The sequence below is a fragment of the Wyeomyia smithii genome, chromosome 3 (assembly GCF_029784165.1).
Source record: "Wyeomyia smithii strain HCP4-BCI-WySm-NY-G18 chromosome 3, ASM2978416v1, whole genome shotgun sequence".
NCBI classification, from domain to species: domain Eukaryota; kingdom Metazoa; phylum Arthropoda; class Insecta; order Diptera; family Culicidae; genus Wyeomyia; species Wyeomyia smithii.
In genome coordinates, this window is record NC_073696.1 from 58,866,409 (window position 1) to 58,894,182 (window position 27,774).

Below are 27,774 nucleotides of genomic sequence, written 5' to 3' on the forward strand. Positions count from 1 at the left end.
GAAGGAAGACCCGATGTAGAGAAAGAAGAGTTCTACGCACAGATGGAGAAACTCTACGATAGCTGCTCGCGTAGAGACATCAAGATCGTCATCGGGGACATGAACGCGCAGATCGGTAGCGAAGAAATGCACAAGCCGGTGATCGGCCAACATAGCCTGCACACCGTGACGAACGACAACGGCCAGCGATGCGTCAATTTCGCAGCTTCCCGAGGACTGGCAGTCCGAAGTACCTTCTTTCCCCGTAAGGACATCCACAGAACCACCTGGAGATCACCTGACCAACGTATAGCAAATCAAATTGACCATGTTCTCATCGACGGCCGGTTCTTCTTCTATCGCGGTGCGGATATTGGCTCGGACCACTACCTAGTTGCGGTATCATTGCGCTCAAAACTGCCGACCGTATATCACGCGCGACATCGCCGAACCCCGCGGCTCAACATTAAGCAGCTCCGGAACTCCCAGGCTGCGGAGGAATACGCGCAACAGCTTGAAGCGGTGCTACCCACAGCGGAGGGGCTGGGCGCATTGCCTCTCGAAGACGGCTGGTGCAGCATTCGCACAGCTATCGTGGAGACCGCAACGGCGACACTAGGAGTGGAAGCACCGAGTGGCAGAAACGACTGGTATGACGGGGAGTGCGAGGCAGCGGTGAATGAGAAGAACCGGACCTGGGCGATATACCTGGGCAGGTCAACGAGAGAGAACAAGGCCAATTACAAACGGGCACGGAACGACATGACCACGGTTCTCAGACGAAAGAAGCGCCAGCAAGAGGATCGTGAGCATGAGGAGCTGGAGCAGCTATACCGTGCCAGTGAAACGCGGAAATTCTATTAGAGGGTAAACCAGTCCCGCAGAGGCTATATGCCGCAAGCCGACATGTGCAACGACGCGGATGGGAACCTTCTCACGGATGCCAGCGAGGTGGTCGACAGGTGGAAGGAGTACTTCGATGGACACCTGAATGGCAAAACAGCAAACAGAAGCGGAGCAGGAACCGACCTAGGAGCACCAGCAGCGGATGACCGAGTACCTGCTCCCGATATTCACGAAGTCCCTTGTGAGATCGGGAAGCTGAAAAACAATAAAGCCGCAGGCAAAGACGGACTTCCGAGCGAGCTCTTGAAACATGGAAGAGAGGCGCTGGCTAGAGTGCTCCTGGAAATGACCCACCAGGATTTGGGAGGAGGAAAAACTGCCAGACGAGTGGATGGAGGGAGTTATCTGTCCCATCTACAAGAAGGGCGACAAGCTGAAGTGCCGCAACCACCGCGGCATCTCGCTTATCAATGCCGCCTACAAAATACTCTCACAGATCCTGTTCCGCCGTCTATCACCTTTAACCAGGAGGTTCGTTGGCCAGTACCAAGCGGGTTTCATGGGAGCCCGTGCCACCACGGACCAGATCTTCTCAATCCGACAGATCTTACAGAAATGTCGCGAGTACAACGTGCCCACGCATCACATCTTCATTGACTTCACGGCGGCCTATGATACAGTCGATCGAAAACAGCTATGGCAGATCATGCACGACAAGGGATTTCCGGATAAACTGACTCGATTGATCAGAGCTAACATGGCGCAAGTGATGTGCTTCGTGCGTGTTTCGGAGATACTCTCGAGTCCGTTTGAATCGCGCAGAGGGTTGAGACAAGGTGATGGACTTTCCTGTTTGCTGTTTAACATCGCCCTTGAGGGTGTGATCCGGAGGGCGGGCATCGACACGAGGGGCACAATTTTCACAAGGTCTGTTCAGCTTCTGGGCTTCGCGGATGACTTCGACATCATATCTCGTAACTTTGCGACGGCGGAGGAAACTTACGCCCGACTGAAAGCCGAAGCAGGACGGATCGGATTGCGGATAAATGCGTCGAAAACAAAATACATGCGAGCGAGAGGCTCCAAGGAGAACAACATCAGCCTCCCAACTCAAGTCTCTGTGGACGGTGATGAGCTTGAGGTGGTCGATGGCAGGAAATCGTGCCTACTTTTCACTCCGGAAGACACTTCGATCGAATCGAGTGCGACGACGCACGAAGTTGACGCTGTACAAAACCCTGATAAGACCGGTAGTCCTCTACGGGATCGAGACGACAACGCTTCTCGCGGAGGACCTTAACGCTCTTGGAGTTTTTGAACGGAAGGTGCTACGGACTATCTACGGTGGAGTACAGACGGACGACGAAGAATGGCGACGGCGCATGAACCACGAACTGCACGCGCTGCTTGGAGAGAATCCCATTGCACACCTGGCGAAAGTTAATAGGTTGCGGTGGGCCGGTCATGTCGTAAGGATGCCGGACGGCAACCCTGTGAAATCACTTCTCTTCAGCAACCCTGCCGGCACCAGAAATAGAGGGGCGCAGCGTGCACGATGGCTAGACCAGATCGAAGGAGACTTGCGGGTGATGAGACGCCTGGGGAACTGGCGAAACACAGCCCAAAACCGAGCAACATGGCGACAAATTCTTGATACAGCACGAACCACCACGGCTCTCGTCTGATTGGTAAGGTAAGGTAAGTTAAGCAGAAAAAAGTTGAAATTATCGGAATTTACAGCATCGGTTTGAAGTCAACATAAATGAATTTCAACACTATCAGGCAACTTATCGGAATGCTTCTTTGCCCGTTAGTCAAAAAAGCATACTTTACCAGTAAATGAGGAAAATGTACATGGTCCACTCTGATTGAACTCGTAAATGAGAAACGTTAATCATTTGTGTGGGTGACACAACATTTCACAATTTCAGAAAGAAGTTCAAGTTACAGTAGTAATACTGACTTAAAACTTGATGATTTTACCAATGAATTATATCCTCAGGAGGTTGAAATAAGTGGTAAGTATATGTTTGGTACTGTTTTATGCAAGCTAATTAGATTTATGCCCGTAATGAAACTACAAAGCTAGAGGCAACACAAACGATTGTTTGGAGAAGACCTTTCATATTAATACAAGAAGACATTTGACATTTAAGTGTGTAAGACATGCTGTCAATATCTATTCAATATTATTTTCTAATCAATAACCTGTGCCAAATTTTCATGAAGCTGTCCTCAAAGCACTACATCCAAACGTGACAGAAATTCCAGAACCAAAACACGAGAAAACCATCCAGTCCATTATCAATTCTACGGCAATTTTTGCCAAAGTTGCAGAGAAAGTGGATAATTACGAATAAATTAATTGAGTAAATTAACCATATTTTTGTTCCATTAAAACATTCCGCTCTTACCATTGATTTGTTGAAACAAACACAGTTTAAAATTTATTCAAACTATTTTCGAAAATTGTTGATGTCGCAGAAGCTAACCATGTAGATTAAAAACTTTTTGACTGTTCGACGATCAATGAACTAAAATCATTTGTTCAATTGTTCAGTCATAATGGACGAAGTCATTAATGATTCTTCTTTGATTCAATCAGAGTGGACCAAGTACATTTAATCAGTTACAAACCTGTCCTTTTTGAACTCACGGCACACCTTTTTTGCCTTTCTCCTAGAAAGGTATAGCAATCACTGGAAAAACCAAAAGTATAAAAGTGGTCCCAATGGCCGAATGTCATATACCACTCGACCCCTTTCGACGAACTGAGCATTTTCTGTATGTATGTATGTATGTGTGTATGAGTGTGTGTGTGTGTGTGTATGTATGTATGTGCAACTTTTTTTCTCACTTACTTTTCTCAGAGATGGCTGGACCGATTTTCATAAAGTTAATTGCAAATGAAAGGTCTAGTTGCGCCATAGGTTGCTATTGAATTTCATTGTAATCGGATTTTTAGTTTAGAGGTTATGTATCAAAATGTAAAAATCACGAAACATCAATATCTCAGAAACCACACAACCGATTTTAATAAAATTGGTTTCAAATGATCGGGCTGTCTTTAGAACCCTTAACTTTTGCATTTCGTAATGATTGAACATATGGTTCAAAAGTTATGTAAAGAAAAGTTATCCTGAGGTTGTTTAAACTCACTCATTTTTCTCAGAGATGGCTGAACCGATTTTCACAAAATTAGTGTCAAATCAAAGGTCTAGTTGCCCCATAGGTTGCTATTGAATTTCATTGCAATCGGATTGTAACTTTGTCCGTTGTTCATGAAAATGTGAAATCACATAATGAAAGTAAACATATTGACTTCCTCCTAACGATCACTGGCTAATTAAAAGGTAGAAAAGTGATCCAAATGGCCGAATGTCATTTACTATTCGACTCAGTCAGACGAATCGAGCATTTTCTGCATATAAGCATGTATAGGTGTATATGTTTGTGTGTGGGTGTGTACGTGTGTATGTGCACCTTTTATTCGCACTCACTATTCTCAGAGATGGTCTGACCGAACAGATTTCAATGAAATTAATTGCAAATGAAAGGTCTAGTTGCCCTTTAATACCCTATTGAATTTTATTGTAATTTGATTTCTAGTTTAGAGGTTATGTATCAAAGTGTAAAAATCACGAAACATCAATATCTCAGAAACCACACATCTGATTTGATTAAAATTAGTTTCAAATGAACGGGCTACCTTAAAAACTCTTAACTTTTGAATTTTATAAAGATTGAACATGTGGTTCAGAAGTTATGGAAAGAAACGTGTTCTGGAGACTATTCAATCTCACTCATGTTTCTCAGAGATGGCTGGCCCGATTTTTATAAAATTAGTGTCATATGAAAGGTCTTGTTGCCCCATAAGACCCTAATGATTTTTTTTAACAAACGGATTATTACTTTGCCTGTTATGTTTAAAAATGTGAAATCCAGCTATGAAAAGAAACATATCCCAAGACAACTTACTTGGACTCACTCATATTACTCAGAGATGGTTGACCCGATTTCCACAGAATTAGTATCAAATAAAAGGTCTACCTACTTCATAACACCCTATTGAATTTTGCAGTAATCGGACTGTAACTTCGTCTGTAATGTATCGAAATGTGAAAATCACGAAACTTCATTATCTTAGAAACTACACAACCGATTTGAACAATATTGATATCAGATGAACGGGCTAGTTAAGGGTTAACTGATGAATTATGATTGAACACGTGGTTTCAAAGTTTGGCTGCCCCATACGTTACCTTTTCATTTGATTGTAATCAAACTTAAGCAAGCGTTATGTTTTAATTTGTAAAACAACGAAAGTCTATTATCTCAAGTATTACTCGACTTATTTGAACATAACTAGTGTCATACAAATGAGTCATCTCTCAAACTTACAAATAACAAACTTCATAACAATTTGATATGCTGTTTAAAAGTTTTAGAAAGAAAAGAAATTCAAAGACTATTCAACACTTTACCTGCTCCGATCAATATATATGGCCTCAACATGATTTAAATGTGGTATCGTACTATCCGAACGTTCCCGGCATCGCTCGTGATTAAATTGTTCGAAATTAAGAGTCATTGCTTTTATTTCGCTATTTCTTGAGTACTAACATTACGTCAAATTTCATATTTTATACTTTAATTACAACATCAATATTTTAGAACCCAAAGAGTGGATAAACATTAATTGGATTTAAGCATTCATGTAAATCTATTTTTACAAATAATAAGTTTGAAGGAGAAAGGCTGACTCTGACTGGCTCTGGCTGAGTCTGACCGCTAGGTGGATTAATTTAGGTTTTTCAATTGTCACATTGCATGATACAGTTAGAGAGTTACTCCAACTTATAACATCAAAACTGCGCAAAAATATTGAAAACTTCAAAATTCCCAGAGCAACAAACTTCAAACTCGTTTTTCTTGAAATGATCAAAATGTCACTTGGTCCGGTCTGACTTAACACCGACCATATGATTTCGAGAGCACATGCGAGCACAAGAAAGAAAGCGAGAAAGAACGAGACATATCTTGAGTGGAGAATTCTCGCATTTGTGTATCGGCAGCAACGAGAACCTCACATGAGTGGTTGCATGCTGCTTACGAGCGAGACTAACAACACTGGTTTTAAGGCCTTTTGTTCGTTAACATTAATAACGTATACACTAAAGTCGCTTTTTACACGGGGGATACATGCCGCGTAAATTCCGGAATCCGCGTAAAACAACAGCGTTAATTCCGGAATCCGCGTAAAAAACCGCGTAAATTCTGGAATCTACGTAAAAAAAACAGCAATAATTCTGCAATGCGAGTGAAGAGGAATCGAAATCCGCGCAAAAAAAAAAAATACCGCGTGAATTCCGGAAAGCCTCGTAAAAAAACCCGCGTGAAAAAAAACACGTAAAAAGCGACCTTAGTGTAGTAAAATAGTTTGATAGTTTTCGTCTGAAAATGCTTTTTTACGCCATAAAACTATGGGATTCGCTCGTTGGCGGAGATTACGTCGCAACCCAAAAAGGCACCTGTTTTTTTGTCTATTTTTTGCTACTTATGCAGACATATGTCTCCGTCTCTCCTCCTGTATGTAATCATTCGATCGTAACTGCAATAGACCATTTTACGAACTGACAGGTGTCACGGATCCTGCTGATATTGACGCTGCTTTTACGTGCGTTATGTCAGCGGTTCCGAGCTTTCTGTCAAAATTTCATTCATGAATTGAGTTCACAAACGTCTCGTAAAATGGTCTATTCACGAGTGACGTTTCACGGTTTGTACGTTTGTTATTGTTGTTGTTTTTGAAGTTTCAAAATTGGAACAAAACCGCACAAGTTAGTTTGTCCAGTTTTTCACGCTTTTCTAATCTGAATTGTATCCAAGTTGCGACTGTTCGAAGATACCAGTGGCTGTCAAAAGTTTTGATAAACTTAAAACAGCTGATCGCAACTGTCTCGTGGATTGCCTTTAATAATGATTTTTTTGCTGGCTTTTACACAAAAAAATTAAAACACTGAAACATGCGTTTTAACCGCGGTTTTAACACAAATAAGCCCATCATGTATTTTGCGATGGGAACAGAGAATACATGTTTTGTTGTAACCAACTCGACTGACAAAAACTTTACTATAAAAACATTGTCAATAACTTCAGAAAAATGCCTTAAAACTTAATATTAAGATACATAACAACCTATCCAGCTTTTTACGCATCATAATGGCGGTCGCTATAACGCGTGTTCGTAATATGCGAACCTCTCTGCTTACGTCAGATTTACGATTTCTGAAAAATTGGCAACACAAATGTTGCCAGAAATATTTTTCTTTTGATAAATTGTATGAAGAAATCAAACTGACGTAAGCAGATTTGTCAAAAGGGTGGTTAATTTATTACGAACTTCGCGTTATAGCGTCCGCCATTATGGCGCGTAAAAAGCTGGATATGTTCATTGAAAAAAAAAATGCAAAAACAATACTTTTTATTACTTTGACAATAAAATTCGATGTAAAATTGATGTAGTTACAATAAAAAAAGCTTTAGCTCTCCCAGCTGGTCTCGAGGTACGATGCTGGCCTAACAAGCCAGTCGTCGTAGGTTCGAGTCTCGGCTCAGGAGAGACTGTTAGTGTCAGTAGGATCGTAGCGCTAGCCCCGCAATTGTCCTGTACACTTAACAGTTGGCTGCGAAGTCTGTGTATAATAAACAGAAGGTCGTGTTCCGATACGGAATGTAGCACCAAGGCTTTGCTTTGCTTGACAATAATAAACATAGTGAAATATTAGTGGTACAACTACATACAATAACATCAATTTTTGAGATTATCAAGGCAATTTACCCACGGGTGACGTTTCACTGCTTGAAGGTTTGTTATTGTTGTTGTTGTTCAAGTTGCAAAATCAAAACACAACCGAGCATGAAAGCTTTTAATGTCGGATAGAAAATCTAAAGCGATATTATATTTTTGTGTAAAGGATTTCCACTCGCAATATTATAGAGCAACCGATCGGACAACGTTTGTTTTTCACGCTTTCTGATCCGGGCTGCATTCGAATCGCGACCATTCGAACATACTTGAGGCTGTCAAAAGTTGAAAATAAACTGAAGATCGCAACTGTTTCGTGAATTGCCTTGTATTTTGCTAGAATACGTAATTTGTAAATGACTCCTAGAAATTAGTTCATGGATTGCAAACCGTTTGTTGACCCCTGGGCTCATCGTGGAATATTTTGTACTAAAACCGTACTAACAACATCAAAACAATAACAGAGCAGAAGTATTCAAAAAACAAACAATTTTCTTCATCGAATTTCGTCACAGTGAGACTTGTGAATAACATTTTGTGTAAAACTAACAATGTCTGAGAACCAGAAGAAAACGGGAAATATACTGTCGAATATCAATCCTCCCTCTGAGTTGCCTAGTTTCATCACATCAGCTGCCACTCAGCAGCCAGCTGCTGTAAAGCTTGCTCCCTCGGACCAGTCGGATGAATCACTAAAGAAAGAAACCGAAACGGATCCATTTATTCCGACCACTTTTAGTCCGGCAATCCCTTCCAGCAAGGATACCACTGGTACTGCAGCGGCAGCAAATCTAGCGGGAGCTTTGCCAGAGGATGATTCTTCTAGTGCGCCACGTCGCGATTTCGCCAGTATGGTGCTAAATCCAGAGCCCCTAGCGGATGCCTTGAGCCCCATTACGCAAAGCGGGTCTGCTCTGTTCGGCTGGATGAAGGGTGCTGTTAGCAATAATGGTATTTTGCAGAAAGTCGCGGAGAAGGCGAAGAGTTCGGTTGATACTATTGTGACGACTTTGGATCCTCAGATGAAGGAGTATATCAGTATGATTATCATTTCGTTTTCAGTAAAATAAGAATTTGAAAATACTTACTATTCTAGATTCAGGAGGGGACACTGAAGTTATTGTTGCGTCCGATAAGGATGATAAGGTTCGTCCGATAAGAGAGGCGTTTCAAACGGTTTTTGGAAAAGCAACGGTGATGTACGAATTATTTGATGACTTAGAGGAAGTATAGTTTAACTCGTTTTACTTTAGTGGGCTGCCAGCACAAGCAGTAGCAATTGCTGCACAACCGGTGGGATTCGCAGCGGGCTTAGAAGGAGCTGAACATCGTATAAACTGCATTCGTGCTGCCAATCCACGCGTGGATGACCATTTACCAATAGTAGCTGTGGAAAATTTTCTGGTTGAACTGTTTCCGGATCAGTACGATAGCACGAGGGAAATGAAAAAAAAAGAAATGTAATTGATAGACTTTTTTTTCTGCAGGTGGTTTGATGCTGGAGTGATTGTTTTATTCGATTACGCTAAGAATATTCTTCTGAAATCGGTCACTCAGATGACCCCAGTTCCCCTACCTGTCATAGCCTCTATTCAGGCTGACACTTTGGAAGACTATCAACTGAGGGACACCGGATTTGCGGTGACGGTTGGCAGTGTGATGGCGAAAAATTTGAATGTGAGTTTTATACACAATTTTTTTTTTAAATTTCGAAGAGTAAAAATGGTTAAATTATATGGGAAATTCTTAGACTTCACACACGGAATGGCACAAAACGTACACCTCGGTCGGTCGCTCGGATATGATCTTGAATGCTGCTAAAACGATTGCTACTCTCTACAAACAAGCGGTAATGGAATATTACACCAGCGCTTCCATCAGTGGACTTTCACCTACAGGTCCTGGCGAATAAGATTTGCTACGTGCCAGCCTATCAACGAGGTGTAGATGTGGACACTACTAGATGCTGCTGGTTAGAAATATCCCCATTTTTTCTTACATCTTGCAAGAAGGCATTTGTTATGATGAGTTTATGCGCTGTTGTTTCGAAGCTATACTTTATAGATCAAAATAATCGATTATGGAAACTAGCTCGTGCGTGCATCGAATATTCGCCGATACCTTTTATTCCTGTTTTTAGAATTAATATGTTTGTGTCTACATAATAGGGCACATTGTGTTAATTAACCTCTATTCTCAAAGTACGTTATTATGGACAGAATATACTTATATTGTCGTTAGATTTATACTAAAATTTATTGAAATATATAATATCAAACATATCTTAATTGGTTTGAATAATAGTTCCCATCACTAATCATGGATCATGGTGCGCTTCTCATTCAGCACAAGCTGTCATAACGAATAAGTCAAATTGACTTTTAGATATTCTTCCGTATCCAATCAATATACGACGAGATCCTGGTGAATACAGCAGGATAAGCTTCTCGACACATCTCACCGAAGCTGTAAAAACCAACTACGTAAAACGTGACTGCAGAGTCGTCGACCGCATAATCATCGAGGCTAGTCCAAATCAACTGATCGCCCGTGTTATAGCAAGTCTTGTTGGCGCCCAGCTTGAGATCCTCGACGCACAGGTTATCAATCGCGATGCGTCGTGTATAATCACGTTGGCAATCGGAGTTGTACATGGGAACGACCTTTTTATCAGTTTGTTCGACGTTTCCTGCATGGGAAGAAATGAGTTGACTTTTAAATTTGCGATGGTGTGGTTAACCCTCTAGTGCCCAAGCTAATTTTCAGGCGGGCTTCTTAAAAATCACTATAAACCTGATAATATTTTTTAAGTATTAATTGAAGCCTTTTAAAGCTTTCACTGAAGACCGTCTAAAGGCGGTACTGGGCACTACAGGGTTAAGCATAATTAAATACCTGCTTCTATCACTAGTAGATCGAACGGAGTGTGAGTCATGTTTATCCAGACACCGGCTGGATATACTGCAGCACTTGGTCTTATTTCATTGGCCAGCTCAATGAGTGCAATATTGTTTAAATTTTCGTTACTATTGTAGTCTGGATGAATAATAGTTTGTTTTATTTCGATTGACTTATTATTCGCTAGAATGGCTGAGGATGGTTTAGTCGGCAGCGATAACGCACAACTAGCCGATGTAATTGCGGTGCGTTTAGTAATTAGCGATGCTAAACAACGTGTCGCACGTGAATCCTTCCAACTTATGGTAATCTTCGAAAATTAAAAAATAATAATAATACCTACTTAGACTGTCTTCCATCTAGAAGTTAACTACCGATGTAATTAAAAATTATACATTCAACGCAGATGGTTTGTAAAGGTGTTACTGATTGACAGAAAAAATCACTTGATTGAAGATTATCGAGTGTAAAATCTCTACTCATTATAATCCTCTCACATTTGGCAACAAGGCCTAATATAGTAATTTCAGTTATCTCGCATGATTCAAAATTGAACAGAACTTTTGAATCTCTGGTGAAACCCCTGACCCTTTTTTTAATGACCACGAGGTTTCTGCATATTGATAACTGTTGGAAAGTTGGTAATCTTCGAAAATTATATGGTTATTGGGAAAACAACAATCGCATACGAACTCATACTTACCGTATGTGGCAGGCCTCTGGCCTGGTATAGGATGGATAGTTTCGGGTGAAATTTTTGGTAATCAGTCCGACAGGTATCCAATTCATTCGTTCTTTGTAGCTCAACATTCTTTTCCACAAATTGTCGCGGACAGCAAACCACCTGCACAGATATGCAAAAGCTCACGCGTCGTTTAGCTTTGAAGTCGTTCCATATTTTCGAACATTTCATATAGTGGGTGCAAATTCCGTCCATTTCGTCACCGTGGTCAAAATTACATCTATCGTTTTCCTTCCACTCTGGATTGATGAACTGAACCGAAGATTGTCCATCGTGAAAGTTGGGGAGTAGAATCGATTGCAGCCAGTCCAGGTGGCTGACTAACCTCGTCCCTACCGCTGCCTCGCCAAATCCGCAATCTCTACCGAAAGCATTCAATCCGTAAGCGTAGGTGAAGCTACGATCGTTCCTCCAGATTTTTCGCTGTATAGGGCCTCCGTATGATAGTCGGCAAGATTCGGGCACCAAAAACAAACGATCTCCGACACAAAGATGCTCAGGGGCTAAGCCCCGCGACAGGCGTTGTTGGATTTCTTTAGCGATCGAACAATTTTGAGGGGTATTCACGCTTAATCTGGGCAACAGTGCCCGCTTCATTGGTTCTACGGTTAAAAAAATATGTGATTAGCTAATTGTTTCTATGCAATGTTGCGAAACTAACTGAACTCTTGTTCTCCGTAGAAGTGAAATTCGTTTATATCAGTACGGCCAATACCTGCCACTTCTACTTGAGGGTCAGGAATTTCTCGCGAATGCCATATGCATGCCGGGATAACACGGTTGGAAAACTGCACTCGGTCCTTTAGTTTGAAAACGGCAATATTATTATATAGAGAGTTTTTGCTGTATTTTGGATGCACATAAATCTCTCCTATGTAGAAAGTTTCTTCATTCGAATCAACGATCACGTGTGAGGGAGTAACGCTATAAGGACAGAACAGATGGAGAACTCTAACAATGGGAATGTGAAATATTCATACTCAAAGTGTGACGCACATTCGGCCACAGTGAGCACAGTATCATCTGCAATCAGTATTCCACTGCAATTTTCTCTCCGTGCGCGACGATGTTGCCAGCCTACAGTGACCGTATGTCGTAAATTTTTTTCGGCAAGACTCATGTGCGCCTTTGTGGAGTCAAGAGAAACATGCTTCTCGGAACGGCTGACTATCACGTCGTCTTCGTATTCCCGCAACGAAACGTATCGAAGGGCACAACCGATGGGTTCAAGGCTCCAATCTGGCGGAAAATCGATTACGAAGAATAAGTTGATCTATGTGAGTAGCAATTACAGTTGTATCTCACCGCGGACACTGCTCTCCATACTTTGTATTGTTTTCAGGATCCATTGGTAATAGGCTGATACCTTCGTATAGACTCCCGGGGTTGACGTTCCACACGTGGTACCAAACGTAGTGACGCCTACGATAAATGGAGATACTTTTCCGTTGTGAAGCAGCTTTATCTGCAGAGGTCCTCCGGAGTCACCCTGTAAACAATTGTAGCATGTTTTCTAATTTTCATAACATTCTCTAAAAGTCTCAAGTTACGGGACAGGTGTCCATAAGATCGTCTCCGGCGCATATTTGAGTCTCCTTAAGGCCGTCTCTCAGCAGCCGGTTGGTGTTGCCGTAAACTTCACTGCATTCCTCGTTAGTAATTGGTTTAAGTGTTACTTTTAGCAGTGACGGAGTTTGTTCTTGTGCTGTGGACTTAAATGGTGTTTGAATCCGTTTTTTGAGGAATCAACTACATAATTTATGGAATATTTTTGAAATAGTTATTCGTTTGTTAGTTGTATAATAGAAAACTGAATTTTTGTGAATGGATTTATGTGAAAAAAAAAAACGGTCTCCCAGAATTTGATTGGCCTACTGTACAGGGCAGAATAATTACCAAATCCAGTGTCTCCCCATCCGGTAGCTTCTAGTGTTTTGAAACGAACCTCTTTATCAATCCAGAGGCATGCTGGCGCAACTGTTTCGTGCAAACTACAATGGATAGAAACAGTCAATTAATTTTTTGTAGTTGATGGTAGGAATTGAAAGGATAACTTGACTAAATATCTATTTAAGTGATTCAGATGAAACACATTTTGTTCCAAGTTTAAATATATTTACGCGGGACTATGCTAGAGTGCAAATTTAGAACTCTTGCATATCATGAAAAATCATATTGTGTAAGGTTTTAAAGATCTAAAGAGCTTAGCCAAAATTGTATAGTACATTAAACGATAAGCCCGTTAATACAATTACGGAACTTACTAATTCGAAGTTATGTAACATTACGTTCAGAAATATTACCTTCAATCTAAGACGAGGAAATGCTGTTCGCATTGAAATTTAGTTCTAAGTTGAAGCTTTACTTATTTTCTGATGATGAAACGGAGTAAAAAAATCTTTCAATTAATATGAGTGATGAAATGCTGAATAGTGTTGTGGAATTCTTTATTTACAGAAAAAAATGTAATAAACGTAGCATCGGTAAAGATAAAAATACGGCTTCTAAATTAATATTTTGTTGATATCCTCATTGTCAGTATACAGCATCTTAGAAACATTCAGAGAACAAATTGCAAACTATATTGTCTTTCTCGGGTCTCCCATATGATTTAACAACAGCTATAAAGCAGTCAGTACCTCTTAGCATACAGACCGTATTAACAGAGGTTTTACCAACCTTTCGTAGAAGTGGCCCTTCTGGTTTTAAGGCATACTTAATAGAGTTTTATTAGAGACCTCCGAATATTATTAAAATCATGGAAGATTGGATTCACATTAGAAATAAATCAAGTTTCACAAAGGAAAAATGCATCGCATTTGTTTTTCTATATCAAAACTTTAAACTAATCAATTTTTGGTAAAATACTTCACGACAGAGATGGAATCTTTCATCTCTGCAGATGAATTATTCATCGATGGATAAGATCGCTGCAAGGAGATGACCATTGGGCAGTCAGCTACTTCAAATATGACCTAACTGTTGGGAGGAATACTGGAGAAATTTTTTAAGTGGGTCAAGTATATTATAAGATTTCCGAAACCCAGTCCATAATGTCAGAAAACTTCACCCGTCCAGAGTTTATTTATCTGGATGTGCAAAAGGAACAATTGGTTTTATATGTTCCTGAAAGTGCAGTAAATTCCTTCTGGGACTATAAATTCCGAAGTCCAGGAGAAGTTAGCTTTGGTTTTTCCGCAGCACTTTTGATTTGATTGTATTATTCATTTCACTTTTAGAAATTTTAGGGCATTTTTTCATAAAGCTTAGGAGAGGAAGTATTTTTCCTCTTTCTATACTCCACAGGATCCACGCGTTCGTTTCATTCGAAGACAGCAGATCATAGGAGTTCGATGTATGGTAGAAGTTGTCGCGATCTTCTTAAGCATGTCTGCGTAGGAGCGCTTTGAATAGAAGCGCTTTTTTTTATCCCTGCGCTGCATATAGGGGAACTGTGAAGTCGGGTCGAGACGCGCCACTGCAATGTCTTATAAAATACTCACTTTTTTAAAGTAATTCAAAAGTTGATCGATTCTATTTTACGTTTTTAACACGTTCATATACACTTTCTAAATTGCATAAATCCTACAAAAATTGAAATACATATATGTTTTGGGTCCTATTTCTTGCATTTCATACCACTGTTTTCGTAAGACATTACGCCACCAAAAAACACCACCACGTACCTGAAAATTGCTCTTCCTATGAACAGTAGTGTTGGTGTTTAGGAACCAACATAAAATTACCTGATCGATTCATTATTCGAATTATTTGAACGATTTTCATTAAACAATTCATTCCAATTTCTGCTATTGTATACTATACAACATTTTTGAGTTTTGTTAGCATTTTTGTCTAGACAAAGTTGAAACTATGCGAAAACAATTTGAATATTCAAAAGAATAAAACAGTTCATTTTGAAAGGTTGAGGATTGTTTTTATCATCGATTTAATAATAAACCAAATTGGCACTGATGAAAAAGATTGTCAATCTAGTTGCACTGCGCATAGCAGCACATTCGCGCATGCGCTGGTTAACAGTTGTCATAGCAACACATTCGTGTTTGCACTGGTCAACAATTGCCAAAACCTTTGGGAAACGTAGAGTTGTTTTAAACCTTCCAAGATGTCTTAGATCCGGAAAAAACGAAATAAAGACTATCCAGGTGATTCCGGATCATTCTGGTTGTGTGGTTATCTAAAAAAGGCAGCGCATTTTACCTGGGGCGCTTACTGACCCTTTGTTGTGGAGCGTTTTGAACACGCATAGGCGCATTTTGCCCCAAATAGAACTGAAAACAAAATTCCGTTGACCTTCCCAAGTAACAAAACTGGTTTTATCAAAGTTTTATAGCACTGCTTTGGCTGTATTAAGCGCTATAAAACTTTGACAAAACTAATATTGTTACTAGGTTTTTTTAAATTCACGATCTCGACGTATTTAAATGATTTTTAAAACTCTGAATGAACGTATTTGTTAGAAAACTGGCTGATCTTCAATCTCGTTTATTTTGTGAATTTCAATTCTTTTTAACGTGGTCATATTGCCCCCAGTTTGCCCACACCGCGCAACTTGCAGTCTAATATCTTGCCCTGATCTAGGCAAGCGGCGTTTTGAAGCAACCGATACCACTTTCCAGTGTACACTCATCAGACTGACTCGAATCGGGTATGACGCCGTCGATCTCCATGCCCCATACATATACGCGGTTCTCCCGCGAAAGAGCTTAGAACAGGCTATTTCGTTGGTCTGTTTCAGGTCATTGACCAAGAAGCTAGATTGGACAAGGAGCTTGTTTGGTCTGACCTTCGAGTTGGCTTTGTAGCCTAATGTCGGAAATTTGCCGGATATTCAACGATTTTGATATTGTTCCTGCTTTGGACCGGAACTAAACCAAAAAACTCCACTCCGCTCCATCTAGGTTAAGCTTGGGGCGAGAGGTAACTGAAACAAGGACAGAAAAGAATTGAGCAGAAGGGACATGATTGGGAGGTTTCGGAGACGGGGGTCAAGGCTCTACATCCATTGCGCTGAAGCTAGCGCACTATTACCGACATGGAACACGTACCTTTTTTGAAGCGCACTCCCAGCGAGCTCCCGATTGTGAGATGCGCCAGCCGGCAGTCACACAGTAACGAGCCGACTTTGAGTGCGGATTAACTTTTCGCAGCGACACAGCCACACAATAGTCAGTTGGCCTTCAACGCTGACTATCTCTAGACAGCACACCATTCGAAAAGACCGGTACCGGGCAAGGAATGACTTTCGTTCGCTTATATGTAGGTGTTAGTGGGGTAAAACGCACCAGTTACCGAAAGTAGAGTTTATTCTTGTTAAAGCTGAGAGATAAAACCAATGTTATATATACTGATCAAAATATCTAAACTTCAAAAAACCTAAACTGTGATTTATTTGTTAAAACTCGCATCAGATGCTAAAACATTATAGAAAATGCATAACACACATTTTTTTTAGGTGAGTGTAATAATTTGGAAAAGACACCAATCGAGGAAAAATGCCCCCTTGCTGTGGTAAAATGCACCGCAACAAAGGGGTGAGAAGCATCATGCAAATGAGGTAAAATGCACCCCATCAAAGCGGTAGAATGCACTACGATAAAATGGTTTTTCTTGGAATTCCATACACTTGAGCGGCATGGTTTTTAGAAATATCGTTTCTGATTGCTTCTAACTAGCACCGATCATAGCTGCCCAAAGGTCCATGACCGTCGATTGGACTTCCGGACATCGCTGGAAACGCGATGAAATGCACCTAATCAAAAATATTTTTCAACAGAATCCATTTGCCGCGAGGTACGGGAAGCGCTATGTCCCGAACGAAACATCGTTTCTGGTTATTCATGTTTCTGGTTACATAACGGTAATGCTCATTGAAACTTAGGGGACATCCACACCCCCCCCCCTTCCCCCTCCGTGGACAACTGCCCATATAAATTCTAAAAAAAATATATGAACCGTGGACATTAGCCAAACCCCCCCCCCCCCCCCCCCCCAAAGCTGTCCACGTGGTATGTGGATGGCCCCTTACCGATATTTCATCAGAAATATGTATATTGAGCAATTCTCGCTGAAACCAGGCCACTAGATGCACAAGGTCTTTCGAATTTGATATAAATGCTCATATTAGTTAGGAATAGAGAAAAAATGATTATGCCATTTTTGTTTAATTGAATATGTTGACCCCTCGGTCACCAAGGGGTGAAATAGTTTCTAGAAAGTGGAAAATTTAACAATTCTTGATGTTTTATTTGAGCTATATTTCTGAAATACGTTATGGAACCTACTACAAGTAGCACTTTTATGTAAAGTGGAATGATAGGGCTTTCATTTGAAGTACCGTAAACTGGGGTGACTTTGATCACTTTTTTTATTGTATCTCAAAAATTTTCAGAATATACTGAAAACAATATTCTTTGATATTTTTAAAATAAATACTGGCATGCATTGAAAAAGATTCAGTCACTACTTCAAAAGTTTAGCAACAATTTTGCTGTTTTTATATATGCTCTAAAAATTTTACACCAATAATCATTCCGGAGTGACTTTGATCACTTTATTGTTTTGATGAATTTGGAGTAACACTTTGCTACTTTTACTAAATTGAACAGCTTTAAACGACTTAAACGAGTTTATAAATATGGAAAGCAATTTGGGGGCCATTCACATTCTACGTGAACAGTTTATAATGGCGAATGTCCAAGATCCATATAAAATTTTCAGAATATATATGAATGATAATTCACTGAGAGAGAAGGTGGCCTAAAATCGTCAAAAACTAGTCCACGAGGAATATGACTTATGAAATTGTCCAAATTTGCATGTTACTTCACGTCTTGGGTTTTTGTTAAGAAGAAATATGTAATACGCTGTGGAGAAAATTGGGACTCAACATTGCCTTCGAGGAAAAACTTGCAAAAATAACAATAAAATGTATTGTTATAATATTTGCTCATCTTGAGAACTAATCTGGGAACAAAATAAAAACACTTCACGTATTGCAACTTGTTGTTTTGAATCTGCTTGAACCGATTGTTTGTATGCAACAAAAATCGCCAAAAATTTACTTTATTTTCAAATAATATTTTAGCATGGAAAACACTCTTTAAATAGCAGGAAATGCATGAATAGTAGCAATGCGAACATATATCCACAAAATCAGTGAAGATTACGACAAATCGCAAGCACTACGAGCGCTTTTTTACCACATTTTCAGAAAAAAGGTATAGTGATCAAAGTCACCCCGGTGATCAAAGTCACCCCAGTTTACGGTAATCAGAATTTTGGCCGCCATCTTGGATTATATCAGAAAAATGCAATTTCGGCCGTGTTTGCAACTACCGATTTTCGATCTGAGACCAGCATTGGAAAGCTGAGAAAAAATGCTTCAAATGAAAGCCCTATCATTCAACTTTACAGAAAAGTACTACTTGTAGTAGGTTTTATAACGAATTTCAGAGATATAGCTCAAATAAAACATCGAGAATTGTTAAAGTTTCCACTTTTCGCCTTTCTCCTAGAAAGGTATAGCAATCACTACAAAAACTAAAAGTATAAAAGTGCTCAAAAGGGCCGGATGTCGTATATCACTCGACTCAGTTCGACGAGCTGAGCATTTTCTGTATGTGTGTGTGTGTGTATGTGTGTGTGTGTGTGTGTGTGTGTGTGTGTAACGCTCTCCCAATCTCACTCGATTTTCTCAGAGATGGCTGGACCGATTTCAATGAAACTAATTGAAAATGAAAGGTCTAGTTGCCCCATAAGACCCTATTGAATTTTTTTGTAATCGGATTTTTAGTTTCGAGGTTATGTATCAAAATGTGAAAATCACAAAACATCAATATCTCAGAAACTACACAACCGATTTGAACAAAATTAATTTTAAAAGAACGGGTTACCTTAAAAACCCTTTACTTTTGAATTTTATGAAGATTGAACCCAGATGGTCTCGAGGTACGATGCAGGCCTAACAAGCCAGTCGTCGTAGGTTCGAGTCTCGTCTCGGGAGAGACTGTTAGTGTCAGTGGGATCGTAGCACTAGCCCCGCAATTGTCCTGTACACTAAATAGTCGGCTGCGAAGTCTGTGTATAAATAAACAGAAGGTCAAGTTCCGACTCGGAATGTAGCACCAAGGCTTTGAAGATTGAACCTGTGGTTCAGAATTTATGGAAATTAACGTGTTCTGGAGACTATTTAATCTCACTCATGTTTCTCAGAGATGGCTGGACCGATTTTCATAATCATCAGTGTCATATGGAAGGTCTTGCTGCCCCATAAGACCCTGTTGATTTTTTTTGTAATCAGACTATTACTTTGCCTGTTATGTTTAAAAATGTGAAATCCAGGTATGAAAAGAAACATATTCCAAAGACTACATAAACTCACTTACTTTTCTCAGAGATGGTTGAACCGATTTCCACAAAATTAATGTCAAATGAAAGGTCTAGCTGCCTCATATTGTATTTTGCTGTAATCGGACTGTAACTTCGTCTTTAATGTATCGAAATGTGAAAATCACGAAACTTCAGTATCTTAGAAACTACACAACCGATTTGAACAATATTGGTATAAGATGAACGGGCTAGTTATGGGTTAACTGATGAATTATGATTGAACACGTGGTTTCAAATGTTGGCTGCCCTACACGTTCCCTTTTCATTTGATTATAATTGAACTTAAGCAACCGTTATGTATTAAATTGTTAAAACAACGAAAGTCTATTTTCTCAAAGATTACATGACTTATTTGAACATTACTAGTGTCATACAAACGAGTCATCTCTCAAACTTACAAATAACAAACTTCATAACAATTTGATATGTGGTTCAAAAGTTTTGGAACGAAAAGAAATTCAAAGACTATTCAAAACTATACCTGCTTTGATCAATATATATGGCCTCAACATGATTTAAATGTGGTATCGTACTATTTGAACGTTCCCGGTATCGCTCGTGATTGAATTGTTCGAAATTAAGAGTCATTTCTTTTATTTCGCTATTTCTTAAGCACAACATTACGTCAAATTCCATATTTTATTGTGGAACAGTACCACCGTCCCCCGTAGTTTAATTGGTCGAAACACCATGCCGGAGACAGGGATATTGCGGGTTCAAGTCCCGTCGGGATGCGGTATATATTTCTAAATCTGTATCATATTTCCAGTTCGCTTATTTTTCGCTCTCTTCACTTCACATACTGTCTGCTTAATAAACCTGGATATAAGCATTCATGTAAATCTATTTTTACAAATAATAAGTTTGAATGAGAAAGGCTGAGTCTGACCGCTAGGTGGATTAATTTAGGTTCTATAAACTATTTCACCCCTTGGTGACCTAGGGGTCAACAAACTCAATCAAAAAAAAATGGCATAATCATTTTTTCACTATTCCTGGCTAATATGTACATTTATATAAAATTCGAAAGACCTTGTGCACCTAAAGGCTTGGTTTCAGCGAGAATTGCTCATTGTATATTGTATTTATTTACATTTTCTGACATTGCAGTGCTGGCAAACTGACAGGGTGAGTATAGAAAACATAGATTCGAATAATAGAATTATTATTTTGTTGTCAATAACTATAATAACTATGATATTCTCCATTGTAAAAAGGAAGAGTTGCATCTTGTCTCAACGGTGCTTATTACCCCAGATACACACAGATCAAATTTTAACGGAACGACCACTTAACACATCCGTTTCTGTCGAGTGTTTGACGCGGAAATGTTATTTGCTACCTAATGTTTGTTCTCGATTACCTTGAGAAAATTTTCTCTTCAACGAAGAATTTTTACATGATTTGTAGTACACAACAAGTTATTTCAAATTTTAGAAATTATGTTATAAAAATTGAATGGATAATTAGTTGTATACACACATCGGTTTCCGAATACTCACGTGACATTTTTCTCCAGTTTTAGAAGAGCGACGTCGTTGTATGAGACAAAAAACCTATAATCGGGATGCCTCACTATTTGGGCAATCTTCAGCTGTTGAGCAAATTGGTCATCCTTATCACTGAAGATGTTAATATCCCCGAGGCGAACCACATCTGGAGCAGTTTCACTGGAATTAACCTGAAATCAGTCTGTGCGGTAAGTATTGATTCGAAACGAAACCATACTTATCAAGCGTGCAGTGAGCCGCAGTCAGTACGAAATTATCCCAGATTAAAGATCCTCCACATTTCCAACTGATGCTTCCGTCGGGTTGCGTCCAACCAACAGCCGCCATATGAGCAAACTCTTTCAAGTAAGTTGGCCCACCGAACGCTGGTGCAGCCTGAACAGATTCACCGTATTTGTAGTAACGCAGGTGACAATCTGAAAGTTCAAGTTTTGTGATTCAATCTTTCGAACAAGATTTTGATTAATGTTTTCTTTCTGTACCATCGAGCGATATTCTTTCATTGGGAAGCATTACAATTTGCGAGCGCTCTTCGAACGGGTCGATAGGGGAGAGAGCTTGCCCTGGAATTGTAGAGACAATTTATGTTTGGAACATATCGAATTCACTATCAGTTCACTGTACCGGTATCAACCAGCAAGAGAAACACTGCAGCTAAATATACTAGAACCGCTGCAAACGGCATTCTTAGCGACTGGGAACTCTTTACTGTCTGTATGTGTATAATATGAAAAACCAAAATCCGCACCGGTTTATAAAACCACACAAGACGGCAGAACTCCAATTGTTGGTCTGCAGCTCACGACGACGTTTGTTATACTGACTCTTTAAGCACAGATGTCCCTTCGAATATATTGAATAACAAGTTGATCGGTAAAAACTGGACGATTAGATGATTCATAAACCTGAATGCCGGTCGGTGTTTGCTTATTCCCCAATTATTATCTGGCTTGTTTTCAATGAAATTTTGCTCACGTTTTTGGCTTAAAAAAGCTTTTTTTCACGGGTGGAGAAAGTTTTAAGACTGAAGAGTGATGTCTTTAAATAGTGTATGCATTTCAGTTTATAGCTTTTTTTTAAAGCACGGTCAAGTTTTTTTATACGCGGATTTATTTACGAATTTTTCTACGTGGAATTTCGAATCACCGCGGTTTTTACACGCTTTTTTTAACTACGCAGTTTTTAAACAAGATACCGCGCTAATTCAAAAATCTTTTCGTGAATTTTCGAATCAACGCGGGCTTGCGACCAAAAACGTTTAAGTGTTTATTTGGTAAAAGACTTAGTAAAATAAAACCCTCTGCACTCCGAAAGATCCGGAATAATCGTCAAAAAAGGCCAATTTTAAATACTGATCCTAAGGCGTCTCGTTTTTTTTTCAAAAGCCCTTCTTGCTGGTTTACTTTACGGTTTTTTTAATTGACGTGTTTTTTAAGCTGATTTTATAATTAATTCGGTTTTTTATGCGGATTTTCGAGATAACGCGTTTTTTACGAGGTACGTACCCCCGTGTAAAAAAAAACCTGACTGTAGAACATCTCCGAAATTTTCGGTTGTATAAGAATAATCTCCAAGAAAGATTGGTAGGGAACTATTAATGCTTTTAAACAGAAAACACGAATTAATCCACCTAGCGGTGAGACCTAGCCTTTCTCAGTAGAACTTATTATGTGTTATAATAGATTTACACGAACACTTAAATTTTCAGAAAAAATACACATTTATAATTTCTACTGGATTTATTTCTCACTTAAATAACAAACTTTTGATAGACAGCAGCACAACTATACGGAATATTCGAAACTTTCACACAATTACGAACATATATTAACACAAACACTTGTAAAAATCATTTAAATAAATATCTTTCAATTATATAACACGAAATATCCAGATGACTACCCGATCAGAAGAGAATAACTAAAAAATTACAAAATTCTATCAACGCGAGATACAAATAACATATTTTGATACAATTTTGTATTTCTCCATATAATTTCGATAACAAAATTGAATCTGAATGTGTTGTAATAACAAACCTGAAATGAAGTTGTTCTGAAACAAGTCTAACTAATTTTTCGTTTTGATCAAAACCTGTTGTTTCTAACGATGTTTGTTATTATATTGTTCTATATACTGTCTTATTTTGTTAGGAAGCTGATACATTAGTAACAAATTTTGATATGTGTTTGATACTAGTAGAATCATTTCTGTTATAATTTCTGTTATTTTAACACCTAACGGGATCAAATTGAAAACACAGCCTGTAAGGTTTTTCCCGTAACAAACTAACAACTTCTGTTACATTTTTGTTTTTTCTTTCTGATCGGGTACTTCTGGTTGCCTTATTCAAATGGCGAAGATGACGACATTCAGTTTCTAAAAAACAGCCTGTAGTGACCAAATATCATTCATGATGAGTATTGCGGAGGTAGTATATTCAGACACCAGAGATCAAATTCCGACGCCATTTTAAATTTCGAGATAGTGTGAGTTTTCCTGGAACCGGGATGATGCTCAGAGGCCAGGAGTCAACTCCAAATTTCATTTTGAAATCTGTATTTGCGATTTAATTAACGCATCACGTGACTCCTACCAGTCAAAGGGTGAGGGTAAAGAGTCCTTTATCTCCCACGAAAGAGAATGTTTGAAAAAAAGCATCAAGTTTTTTTATAGTAAACCTAATTCCGTTGGAATGTTGTGCACTTTATTTAAAACTGGCCAAAAATTTTCCTTTTTCCTTTTTTTTTCACAAGTGTGTACATCAGGGGTAAGAGGGAAATAGTAAGTGAAGTAGATCAATCTTCAGCTGTTGAGCAAATTGGTCATCCTTATCACTGAAGATGTTAATATCCCCGAGGCGAACCACATCTGGAGCAGTTTCACTGGAATTAACCTGAAATCAGTCTGTGCGGTGAGTATTGATTCGAAACGAAACCATACTTATCAAGCGTGCAGTGAGCCGCAGTCAGTACGAAATTATCCCAGATTAAAGATCCTCCTTTATCTCCCACGAAAGAGAATGTTTGAAAAAAAGCATCAAGTTTTTTTATAGTAAACCTAATTCCGTTGGAATGTTGTGCACTTTATTTAAAACTGGCCAAAAATTTTCCTTTTTCCTTTTTTTTTTCACAAGTGTGTACATCATTTTCTTCGGCAGCTTTTCTGCCGCAATCTTATGAAAAAACCTGCCGAAGAAAACCACTGACGAAGACGTTCGATACCCTACGAATATTTATGGAACACTCAGAAGAAAAACCGAAATGTAACCATTTATTTCAACGATATTTGGTTCGGCCATCTCTTGCAGCAAGGATACTATAGGTACTGTAGTGGGGCAGATCTTTCGAGGTCAATACGATAACACGAGGAAAATGAAAAAAAAGGGGAATAGGGTAACGGGGGTATTTTGGCCCACCCGGGAGCATTTAACGCATTTTATCTGATAAATTAAATGAATATTGGAAAACTATGTATGCATTATTTAAATAACATACCTAAGGATCATACTACTAACTAACTACTAATTTTTGGCAGAACATTGACTCTAGGAAAATTATTTTGGAATTGGTTCATACATATTCAAAGTCATGGCTGAGTCAACCCAAAGTCAAGAGGAGTTGGTAATATACCAACGTCCGGAAGCTATTGTATTAAACATGTATGCTTTTGAAACAATTCGTTGTTGTAGTAACATCAATAAAACACAGAAACAGTTTGTATACTCTACTTCCACTTGGTTCTGGGCTGTATGGCGCCATGCTCCCAGGTGTCTTATCACCCATAGGTCACTTTTAATCTGATCAAGCCATCGTGTACGCTGTGCTCCTCTATTTCTGGTGCCGGAGGGGTTACTGAAAAGGGTCGTTTTAACCTGGTTGTTGTCCGGCATCCTTGCGATGTGTCCGGCCCATCGCAATCTGTTAACTTTGATCAGATGTGCAATGGGGGTCTCTCCTAACAACGCGTGCAGCGTGGTTCATGCGTCTACGCCATTCTCCGTCTTAAGTCTGTACTCCACCGTAGATGGTTCGCAGCGCCTTCCGTTTGAAAACTCCAAGAGCGTTGAGATCCTGTGAGAGCATTGTTGTCGTCTCTAGCCTATAGAGGACTACCGGTCTAAATAGTGTTTTGTACAGCTTCAACTTTGTACGGCGGCGCACTCGGATCTCATTGTCTTACGAAGTGCAAAGTAGGCACGATTTCCCGCTTGAATGCGTCTCCGGATCTCCTTGCTGGTGTTGTTGTCAGCGGTCCCCAGCGATCCTAAGTACACAAACTCGTCTACCACCTCAAGCTCATCGCCGTCTACGGTGATCCGGGGTGGGAGGCTGACATTGTTCTCCTTGGAGCCTCTTCCCTTCATATACTTAGTTTTCGATGCAAGGATTAGCAGTCCAATACGCTTAGCTTCCGCTTTTAGTCTGGTGTAGGTTTACTCCACCGTCGCAAAGTTTAGTGCTATGATGTCAAAGTCATCAGCGAAGCCTTGAGGCTGAACCCGTCTCGTGAAAATCGTACCACTCGTGTCGATGTCCGCTCTTCGTATAACACCTTCGAGGGTGGTGTTAAAAAGCAAACAAGAGAGTCTATCACCTTGTCTCAATCCTCGGCATGACTCGAAGGAACTCGAGCGCATCCCCGAGACACGCACGTAACACATTACACGGTTCATGGTAGCCTTGATCAGCCGCGTCAGTTTATCCGGGAAGATATCCTCGTTCTCGTGCATGATCTGCCATAGCTGTCCTCGATCAACTGTATCATAGGCTGTCTTAAAGTCGATAAAAATGTGATGCGTGGACACGTTGTACTCACGACATTTTTGCAAAATCTGTCGGATTGAAACCCGCCTGGTACTGCCCCACGCACCTCCTTGTTAAAGGTGTTAGACGTTGGAATAGAACTTGGGAGAGTATTTTATATGCAGCGTTGATAAGTGTAATGCCACGATATTTGCAGCACTCCAGCTTGTCGCCCTTCTTATAGATGGGGCAGACGACTCCCTCCATCCACTCTTCCGGCAGTTTTTCCTCTTCCCAGATCTTGGAAATGACCCAGTGTAGTGCTCTAGCAAGCGTTACATTACCATGTTTGTAGAGCTCGTCCGGCAGGCCGTCTTTGCCGGTGGCTTTGTTGTTCTTCAGCCTCCCAGCCCCCGCTGAATTTCGTGGAGGTCGAGGGCTAATACCCGGTCATCTACTGCTGGCAGGGCCCGTTTCAGTTCCACTTCTGTTTGTTGCATCGCCATTCAGATGTTAATCGAAGTGCTGCTTCCACCTGTCGACCACCTCGCTATCGTTCGTGATGAGGTTACCTTCCATATCTTTGCAAAAGTCGGCTCGCGGCACATAGCCTTTACGGGATTGGTTAACCTTTTCGTAGAACTTTCGCGTCTCATTAGCAGTGAACAGCTCTTCTAGCTCTTCATGGTCACTATCCTATTGCTGGCGCTTTTTAAGTCTCAGGATCGTGGTCATGTCGTTCCTTGCCCGCCTGTACTTGGCCAGGTTCTCTCTTGTCCTTACCCTCAGGTAATTTACCAAGGCCCGGTCTTTCTCTGTCACCGCTGCCTGGCATTCCCCATCATACTAGTCGTTTCTACCACTCGGCGCCTCTGTTCCTAATGTCGTTGTCGCGGATTCCCTGATGGCCGTGCGGATCATGGTCCAGCCATCCTCGAGAGAAGCTGCGCCGAGCTCCTCAGCCGTGGGAAGTGCCGCTTCAAGCTGTTGCGCGTAGACTTCGGCAGCTTGCGGGTCCCGTGGCTGCTTGATGTTGAGCCGCGGGGATCGGCTCTGTCGTGACTGGTGGACAGTCGACAGTTTTGCGCGCATACAAACCGCCACTAAGTAGTGGTCCGATTCAATGTCCGCACCTCGATAGGTGCGTATGTTGGTGATGTCCGAGAAAAAATCGTCCTTCGATGAGCACATGGTCAATTTGGCTCGTTGTTTGTTGGTCAGGTGATTGACAAGTGGCTTTGTGGATGTCCTTGCGGGGAAAGAATGTACTTCGGACTACCATTCCTCTGGAAGCTGCAAAGTTGACACATCTTTGGCCATTGTTGTTCGTTTCGGTGTGCAGACTTATATATATATATATATATATATATATATATATATATATATATATATATATATATATATATATATATATATATATATATATATATATATATATATTTTTTTTTTTTTTATAAAGGGGGGGATTTGTTAGTAGCTTAAGTATTTATGATAAATATCAGTAAATAATGAGTATGTGTGTCCAATCACAAATGGTGACTTCTCAACACTGTTAGAAATTTGTAATTTTAATTGTTAGGATTTGTTTGCTTTCGCAATTAGGACTTATCATTTGTAGGGATTTAAACCTACTAGTCAGAAAAGGGGAAGTAAACTTACAACTAACTTGATTGCTTACTTATTGGCTATAAAGAGAGCTTATCGTAGCAATTGAGGATTGCAACGATTTTTGTCGAAAATTGTTAATAATTTTATTTGACATGGCTTCTAATGGTTCAACACCAGTGAGTCTATGTAATTCGAGCGTTCCAAACCAAGGAGGACGCTTCAAAA

The 27,774-nt window shown here is 40.0% G+C and overlaps 2 protein-coding genes across 3 annotated transcripts; one reads left to right on the forward strand and one right to left on the reverse strand.

The window, feature by feature from the left end:
• Window positions 1-8,062: 8,062 nt before the first annotated feature.
• Window positions 8,063-9,915, forward strand: LOC129727893 (protein PRRC1-like). The gene is made up of 5 exons (XM_055686152.1): window positions 8,063-8,671; window positions 8,730-8,832; window positions 8,887-9,057; window positions 9,121-9,310; window positions 9,384-9,915. Exons 1-5 carry the CDS (start codon window positions 8,185-8,187, stop codon window positions 9,543-9,545), a joined length of 1,113 nt encoding a protein of 370 aa, XP_055542127.1. The 5' UTR covers window positions 8,063-8,184; the 3' UTR covers window positions 9,546-9,915.
• LOC129727891 (uncharacterized) lies at window positions 9,487-27,272 on the reverse strand. 2 transcript variants are annotated; one of them, XM_055686149.1, is made up of 13 exons: window positions 24,140-27,272; window positions 21,821-24,081; window positions 21,679-21,759; window positions 21,414-21,612; window positions 21,188-21,355; window positions 13,170-13,264; window positions 12,824-12,978; window positions 12,579-12,762; window positions 12,254-12,512; window positions 11,935-12,197; window positions 11,235-11,875; window positions 10,529-10,841; window positions 9,487-10,322 (listed from the first exon to the last, which is right to left on the reverse strand). In XM_055686149.1, the coding sequence occupies exons 2-13, from the start codon at window positions 21,879-21,881 to the stop codon at window positions 10,015-10,017; spliced, it is 2,727 nt and encodes a 908-aa protein (XP_055542124.1). In that variant the 5' UTR covers window positions 21,882-24,081; window positions 24,140-27,272; the 3' UTR covers window positions 9,487-10,014. The 2 variants fall into 2 exon arrangements, with proteins under 2 accessions (XP_055542124.1, XP_055542122.1); XM_055686147.1 differs by having other exon boundaries at window positions 21,821-27,272.
• Window positions 27,273-27,774: the final 502 nt, after the last annotated feature.

What these genes read in the sequence shown, in the direction of transcription:
- LOC129727891 (XM_055686149.1), bottom strand. Translation starts at nt 21,881, where the DNA reads ATGCCGTTTGCAGCGGTTCTAGTATATTTAGCTGCAGTGTTTCTCTTG. An exon ending in GCTCACTGCACGCTTGATAA is followed by an intron (nt 21,356 to 21,413) that starts GTATGGTTTCGT and finishes GGTTAATTCCAG; the next exon opens with TGAAACTGCTCCAGATGTGG. An exon ending in AAACTGGAGAAAAATGTCAC is followed by an intron (nt 13,265 to 21,187) that starts GTGAGTATTCGG and finishes TATCCATTGTAG; the next exon opens with TTTGCACGAAACAGTTGCGC.
- LOC129727893 (XM_055686152.1), top strand. Translation starts at nt 8,185, where the DNA reads ATGTCTGAGAACCAGAAGAAAACGGGAAATATACTGTCGAATATCAAT. An exon ending in TTTGGAAAAGCAACGGTGAT is followed by an intron (nt 8,833 to 8,886) that starts GTACGAATTATT and finishes GTTTTACTTTAG; the next exon opens with TGGGCTGCCAGCACAAGCAG. An exon ending in GTTGAACTGTTTCCGGATCA is followed by an intron (nt 9,058 to 9,120) that starts GTACGATAGCAC and finishes TTTTTTCTGCAG; the next exon opens with GTGGTTTGATGCTGGAGTGA.